Below are 8,207 nucleotides of genomic sequence, written 5' to 3'. Positions count from 1 at the left end.
AAGAAATATACTGTATGCATGCATGGGGAAACAGTGATTGACAGGTCATTATCACCATTGTCCAGAGAGTAAGTGGTCACCATGGGAGACCAAGTGATGACTTCCACCGAGGGGCCATTTTCTATGAATCAGTCGGTCCATCAATGAACCAGTCAGCTGTTAATTGTTGCGGTTTGCTGTCAGTTCATTTCCCAAGAGTCAATTGGTGCCACTGTTGCACTGGGAAAGCAAAGATTTCATATCAGTGCTGCTGTGAAAATGAGTGAAATAGAAAAAAAAGAGGAACATCAGTGAGAGAATGCATTTTTTATTTGTTCTTTTGTAGTGTCAAAACAATAAAAAACTTTTTTTCTTGACCTGACATATTGTATGTTGCAGGGAGTTTTTAGCACAATGCTAGTAGAAAACGAGGAAAAACAGGATACACATTTCCTTGAATCAGTGGAAGGGATCTATATGAACTGTCTGGATTTATTCAGTCTTTAAATTTTGATGTTGGTCACAGACATTTCATGTAAAACGTTGTTGTGTCCTCCTCTATGCCCTTTTACTTTCTTTGCACAATTCTATCCATTTGTATCCAGCACAGTGGGCGAGCCGGAAGGGGTTCAGTGCCTTGCTCATGGACACAGTCAGGGTTACAGCAACTAAACCTAAGGTTTAAAGTTCAAGCTTTTGATCAAATCATATGACCTTCATCTGCAGATGTAGATGCATTCGACAATGTGACACTGACGATTGTTCATTTCCTTTTTCTTTTTCCAAGCACTTCTGTCCGTTCATCCACGTAAGATTGAAAGCTGAGGTTTAAAGGAAACACCACCACCACTTAGTAGCTGCTTCATCTGCTGATGTGATTTGATTAAAAGCTCAACAACAGCTACAAAATGGACCTTGCGGTGAGATTATTTTCTCAAAGACAGAAGTGTCATGTCTACTGGGGCACCCTCCCTCCTCTCTAAACTGGAAGTCCCTTGTTCAGTCAAATTAACACCACTGTGTCAGCAACTCTGCTGTATTGGCTTGTAGTGCGTGCTCAGTTAAGCACGACAAACACCGGCAGTGATTTTTTATTGGAAAAACTAATGTTGTATAAAGACTATTGGGAGTTAATTGGGCAAAGTCTTTCAATACTGCTGGCTGTGTAAAACATGGCTGATTAATCACTGTTGACACTATGTTACGCTATTGATTGTGGCAAAAGAAAGCAGTGATGTGACATTAAAGCAATAATGGGTGTACCTTCAGTGTGATTAGTGTTACTTTGGGCGGCATCTTGAATAATAATAATAATAATAATGATCATCATCATCCTTGTAGTACCACTCAGCCATGCAGATCCATATGAAGACATTAAAAAGACAATAAACAACAGAGGCAGTTTGAGAACATTTAATATCCAATTAAAATATATTCCAGTTTCTTTAAGAGCAAAACATTCCTGACAAAGAGATAAAAAATGTTTCCTTTAACATTCTATTGTCTCATATTGTTTTTAAATTATGTTTTTTTTTAAAAAATACCATGGATTATATCTTTTGAATTAAAATATCAAAATGGCATTTGACAAATAACTGTAGATATGTTGTATCTGCATGAAAATGACTTAAATTTTATCTCTGTATTTGTAATGAAACATGTTGGTTATTTGTACTATGAGAACAATACATTTTGCTTCTGGAGTAGAAAAATAGGAATAAAAATATTTTCAGTTTTTCTGTAATGTATTCATTTTTTTTTTGTCTTTTTGTTTTTTGTTTTTTTTTGCTGCTGTTTTTCTTGTGTACTCTCTGGATGCTACTGTTCTGATTGGCCATTGCCTGAGTTTAGCACAGGAGCTAAACACACATTGCAAACCCTGATCCTGACGAAAGGAACCATAGACTCACTTCTATGTTGAACAAAGTGGGGAACTGAGAGGCAATGAATGAGAAATTTGTTGATGTGACATTTTACAGCAAATGGGTATAAAATTTTCTACTGTACTTGCATTGAATAGGCCTGTGAACTCCAAAACATTATTATTGAAGATATGTATATATCTTCTGCGTTGCTCTTTATTGCTTTAAATCTCTATGTAACCAAGCAATCATTTATTGAACTGTATTTACCATCAATAACCAAACCTCTGATCAATGAGTGGTTTTATAATACCTGAGGGGGATTTCTGTAAGCCGTTTCATTTGGCAGGAAGAGTGTTCAGGAACTGTGGCATGACTGCAAACTATTGCATTTTAAGATGCAACAAAAATTTTGGCAGAAAAAATATAACAATTGATATTTCAGTTGGTTAAAGTTTGTTAACTGTTTCACATTTCTGTGACAATGAAAACCCTTTAGATAAACTGAAACAAAAGTCCCGATTATAGATATTCGATTATGTAGCCTTTAAAACTGACAATCTGCTACTACTAAGTAAAAACACAGGTAACTCTCTCGCTCTCTGTGAGGTAGTGCAGGTTGACAGTCTCCTGTAGTTTCCTTTTTTCTTCAAGTTAAATGGATACCATGTCATTTTGAACTCTTTCATCGTGATATTCATGTTCAGAGGAGGAGGAATAAGACTAACAAAGCAAGTTAAACTGAAGGAATGGAAAGGAATCTCTCCTACACACCGGGACATGTTCAAAAATGCCACCAGTTAAGTGGATATAGCTTTCTGTGGGCTAACTAATGTGCTTCTAAACAACACTGGTTTCACTCAGTTAACTAAAGTAACAATGCAGATGTCATAGCTGGTGCCTGCTGGGAAAAAAAGTCAAAATGACAAGGTATCATTTTAATAACTTTAAAAGCATTTGGAAAGTTATACATACTTAAAATTCTTAAGAAAGCAAACTAGTCATAACTTAAATTAAAAGTATGGCAGATTCAAATCAAAGAAATTCTGATGGCGTTTAAACTTACTTTTCCAAATATACAGAAAATAACATGTTGAACATGTTTTGCATTTAATCTTGTAAGTGAAGTCAGTTTCAAGTCAGTTTGAGCATATTCCTCAGCACAAGTTCTCAGACTAGGAAGACTTGTTTGTTAAAGCCCTGAAGGCTGGCTGGTGTTAGATGCTTGTGACGGAGTAGAGACTACAGGTTATTACAGGACAAAACTAAATAAAAACAAATAAAATAAATTCTGCTACACTTAGTGAAAACACTACGGGAAAACTGTGAAGTTGCAGCATGTTTTGTCTTCACTGAGAGTGAACTACAGTATAGGCTACAGTTTCCCCTGAACTCCAGGCGAGGTCAAGTCTGTATGGTTATGCCACGTTTATCCTAAAAACCTGTGGTCCTCAGATTGAGAGAATTTGTATTGTTTTTTTTTTTTTAGAAGAGTCACATAATGAAAAGTTGCATTTTTCTGATGTGGAAACAAACACTTCACATAGTAACTGCTTTTTGATGCTACTAGAGAGACTTGGTTTGAAGTGAAGAGTCCGGTTTACTGGCTATACAGTGCAGAGGAGATATAGCGAGTGTGTGTGATTGGAGTGGGGTTTTGGAGGAGGAAGTAGTGCATCCATATTAGGTGAGAGAATGAGCCTCACAGCTCTGGACAGGGTGTATGTATAGACAGAGGGTGTGAAGAGTCATTAGTACTTGCTGCTGGAGCCGTTAGCAAAGCGGCTGATGTAGGCTTCATAGACAGTGTCCAGGAATGAGCTGTCAGCCTGAAACACACAAGCAATATCTGTATAATATATGCTCTGCTGTATGTTTGTGTGTATTATCATACAACAATACTTGCAGTAATATTCATTTTACCTGGATCAGATGCAGCAGTGTGGCTTGGAGCTGGCTTCTGGACAGAACTCTAACCTCCTCCTGCAGGGTGGGTCTGGGCAGGGTTGAGGGGGTAGGGCAGTTCTCCTGGGAAACTGCTGACAACCCAGCGCTAGGCTTTGCCTGAGTGAACACACTGGGAGAGAGGAGCATAGTGGGGGCCACAGTGGCTGGTATTCGCTGGGGGGAGATGACCTGGACAGACAGGAGGTTATTAGTACTCTTTTATAGTTTTTCATGGTGGTTAGAAATTAGTGGCAAGTTGGCAACAATCAATTTTTGTAAAGTTGCATGCACAATTTTGGTGATTTGATTTCACTTTTCCACTTTTTTTTTTATCATTTGCTATACTCCTAAGTCAAAAACAACTGCTAACTGAGTTCTCATTTCCCAGTACTTACCTGAAACTGCAGTGCAGCCTTTTGACCTGCAGTGGCTGCAGTCTGATTTGGGACTGGGCCTACAACCGAGCCTGCACTTTGACTCTGAGTGGGCCCCAGAAATCGAGGGGCCAGTCCTGGACAGAGTCGGGGGGGATCACTGGAAGCCAGGCTTTGCTCCTGTTGGACCAGCTGGAGCTTTTGGAGGAGCTCGTGAGGAGACACCACGCCTGGCATGTGGGAAGACAGACCTGACAAAAAACAACATGGGACCCAATTAATGCAATTATCTTAACAGCTTACACAGATAGAACAGGCATCCTGCAGGCGTTTACAGCTTACTTAGAGAAATACAGAATATGAAGAAATCAGATTTTACAGACACTGAATAGATTCATTGACTGTGCACTCTGTAACTTTTGCTAAAGTAGACTGGAATCTGTGCACAACTTCACTGAAGCTTGTCTGACACAAAACAGACACTATAAAGTGATTGTTATGTATTTTAAGAAAACTGATATAATACCTTGTGCAGGTTGAATGACTTGGTCATTCTTCACCTGAGATGGTAACAAACCTGACAAAGTAGGAAAGATATTGTTAAAAATGATACAGGAGTTTTGTTTACTCATTACCTTTTTTACTAGCCATTATTTATTATTCCATACATTATATAATTTATTATTCGTATTTACTTATTTTTCTAAAAAAAAGAAAAAATGGTGGAAAAGTGTGTGTGATAAACTTATTCAGCACATGGTTACACTGCTTATTTGTAGCATAGTGATAGAAGAAAAGATGTCCCACCTGCTCCCTGTAGAGTTGAGGCTGACTGGCTGTTGTGCTGGGCTTCTTGTTGAGGCTGAGAAAGGCTGAAGAACAGCTGCTGGCTTTGTTGCGCTTGAAGGTGGGAACATGACACAGAATCCAACATTATGGGCTGGGGAGGGAGGTGGGGATTCTGCTGCAGAGGAGGGGGGTTGGGGCAATGAGGGGGAGCAGCAGAGGAGAACGAGGTGGAGGGAGAGGGAGGTGGCTGGATTTGGAAAAGTCTCTTGATGGGGTCGGATTGAAGCTGCTGCTGTTGATGGTGATGATGGTGGTGCTGCTGATGATGATGATGGTAAAGATGGTGATGGTGGTGGTGATGCTCCAGTGGCACCCCGTTGTCGCACAACCTGTTCTCAGGGGACTCAGACACAGTCTGAAGCACCCCTCCAACCCCTCTCTGTCCCTGCATGAGCTTCTGGATGGCTGGGCAGTGCTGCTGCTGCTGCTGCTGCTGCTGCTGCTGCTGATGAGCGGTCATAGGAATCGGCAGCAAGCCCGTAACAACATTTCCACCGTCTTCCCCAACTACTGCCCTGATCCCGCCATCTGAACACACAGCCATGGCGGCATTACCTCCCTTGGAGGTCTGACTTCTGCCAGAGTTCAATGTATCATCGTAGGTCAGTGTGCGGGCTACAGGTGGGCGAGCTGATGCTGACCCTGGCACAGGCACAGCTACAGCCACAGGAGAGACGGCGTCAGGTTTGGATGAGTGGTGATGCTGATGTTGAGAACCAAAGAGAGTGGCCAGAGAGAGAGACTTGGGTTCTGCACCTTCACTGTCCTGAAGGAGACAAACACAGAAGAGGATAAGAGAGAAAACTAGCAGAAGGCATGAGAAGAAGAAGAGAAGTACAGCAACTGTGTGAGCTTCAGTTGTTTCTAAAGCATATTTAAGAATATGGTCTAACAGGAAATGATTAAGAGAAGGGCTCTTCTTTAATGATCTCAATAAAAAGAAGATATCCAGAGACAATGTACTAATGTGAGACTGAATGTGAAACTGAGTGTTTCACCTGTGTGTTTGTTGGTTTAACAGGTATTGGTTTAATTAGGTTGGGGTTTCCATATAGAACACTGCTGCCGCCAATCTCCTTTGGCTCTGAAGTCGACTTCTCCTGAAACACATAAGGAATGGAAACAGAAATGGAGATCCAGGGTGAAAAGGGGCAAATTTTGAATCTGTAATAGTCTATTTGTTATATTTCCCACCAAAACCCTGTAGTCTTGCAGTGTCCCAACAAAATATATTTTTGATCTGCTGATATGACCCATTATGAACCCTCCAGACCTCTCAGATCATCTGGAACAGGTCAGTTTTTATGTGCCACATTATCTGGTACAAACAAGTCAAGTTTTAAGACTTTTCTTTTATCAAAATAAATTTGGGACTATTTCTCCAAATTTTGCACTGCATTGTAGCGCCGCAATCAACCTTGTTGTTGAAAGTTGCTATACAAATAAACTTGCCTCGCCTACCTACCTTGTCATACTCTGTGCGTGCTTTGGTCAACATCTGGATGATGTCTACTCCCTTCCCTTCACTTGCACCTCCTCTGACACCAATGCTGCCCCCGCCTCCGCCTCCGCCCCTGCCTCCGCCTCCGCCCCCGCCTTCGCCTCCACCTCCGCCTCGTCCTCGTCCTCGTCCTCGTCCTCCTCCTCCTCCTCCTCCACCACCACCACCACCACCACCACCTCCTCCTCCACTGACTCCTCCTCCTGCTGGGGACAGCCAACCACCCTGAGACTGAGCGAGGACCTGCTCCTGCTGGGTCAGACTGCACAAAGTAGTCCATAAACATACATGTCCAAGGTTCTTCAAAAGCTTGTGATAACTTTAGTGACACGCAGTAAACTGAAGCCATTTCAGACTACCACTTTATCTTTATACCTACAGTGTGTTTTAGCCAATGTAAGATAAATTAACTGTCACCGTTGGAGCCAAGTTCATTCAAACATATTACTATCATTTGTTAGCTGAAAACTTAAGATGTTGGCTCTAAATCCCAGACGCAGAGCCATTAATATACGCAAGTAGTCCATCATGTGCAGACTAAGATATGAAACAAACTTTGGCTGTTGAAAAATAACTTATTACTCATTATTTGTTCTCATATTAACTTATTAACTATACTTACATCTTCATCCTCTGGGCAATGCGTTGACAATCCTCCTTATCATAGAACCAAATCCCATGGATAACCACTGGTGAGGAAGAAAGGGAGGGGCAGAGTAGGGTTGGTAGGCAGAGAGAAAGAGAGAGAGAATTCAATTTCCGAACATCTTTACATAAACAGAGATGAAACAAAATGTCAGGGTTTGCAGCCATGACCCAGTCAAAAACCCAGTTAGCCGGCAAAATAATGTAACTGTCTGTTCAGTTCTGAGCTTCTAAGGTCAGCAGACAACAAAATGAGCCCACTGACCTGCCATACCCTTAAAATCAAATGAATGCACAGACGTGCTGTAGCACAATCCTGCTGTTATGACATCAGTACAGGATGGACAGACATGTTAACTGTCTATTATTAGCCCTGTTGGGTCTAAACCCAGAGTTTTAAATTAGTCATTTCCCAGCCACGCCAATGGGAACAGAAGTCAGCACCGCCATTACACAGTGAAACATGGGCCCCAGGAGTCTCTTGAACTACATAAACATGGTCAACAAGGGAGACAAAAGGCAACACTAACACACATTTGTCATGGGATTACACAGCAGTAAGTAAGTAGGCTGCATTACATTACACTGTGACTCATTTTTCTATTTTCATTTGCACTTGCTCCTAAAAGCATATTGAAGCAGCCAGTGGTGTTGCATAATTATCCAATTCCAGTCCATGAGGAGAGACTTGCACCATTTTGCTTAGCAACAATGTTAGGTGTCAGGAAATAAAAACAATGGAGGCCTAAAAGATATCCAGATCCTCCAATCCTTGAACTTCTTTATTTTATCTACTTCGACAAAACCGTAGGTATTAAAATTTTAAATACAAGTGCCTGAAACAATAAAACTAAAATAGTTCTTCTGGATACCTTTCTACCCCATTATGCCCTAGATATAAACATTGTACACGTCTTAACACGAGCAGCCACACAGGAAGTTTGCCTACAGAAAATACAATATAAACAGGCAGAAATGATTTATATGAAAAACAAACTGTGATGAAAAAAGAAGTATAAACCTGAGCAAGTATTTGAGGCCAAATTCCGG

At 41.0% G+C, this 8,207-nt stretch overlaps 1 protein-coding gene across 1 annotated transcript; it reads right to left on the bottom strand.

Moving 5' to 3' along the window:
- Nucleotides 1-1,435: 1,435 nt before the first annotated feature.
- LOC111224659 (mRNA-decapping enzyme 1B-like) lies at nt 1,436-6,557 on the bottom strand. The gene is made up of 6 exons (XM_022749232.1): nt 6,477-6,557; nt 6,010-6,111; nt 4,970-5,777; nt 4,184-4,413; nt 3,765-3,977; nt 1,436-3,670 (listed from the first exon to the last, which is right to left on the bottom strand). Exons 1-6 carry the CDS (start codon nt 6,507-6,509, stop codon nt 3,593-3,595), a joined length of 1,464 nt encoding a protein of 487 aa, XP_022604953.1. The 5' UTR covers nt 6,510-6,557; the 3' UTR covers nt 1,436-3,592.
- Between the last annotated feature and the right edge of the window lie 1,650 nt (nt 6,558-8,207).

The sequence above is a fragment of the Seriola dumerili genome, unplaced genomic scaffold (assembly GCF_002260705.1).
Source record: "Seriola dumerili isolate Sdu_G_001 unplaced genomic scaffold, Sdu_1.0 BDQW01000138.1, whole genome shotgun sequence".
In the NCBI taxonomy this organism is placed as follows: domain Eukaryota; kingdom Metazoa; phylum Chordata; class Actinopteri; order Carangiformes; family Carangidae; genus Seriola; species Seriola dumerili.
Note: the sequence above shows the minus strand (reverse complement) of the source record. Positions and strands in the feature narration are given on the sequence as shown.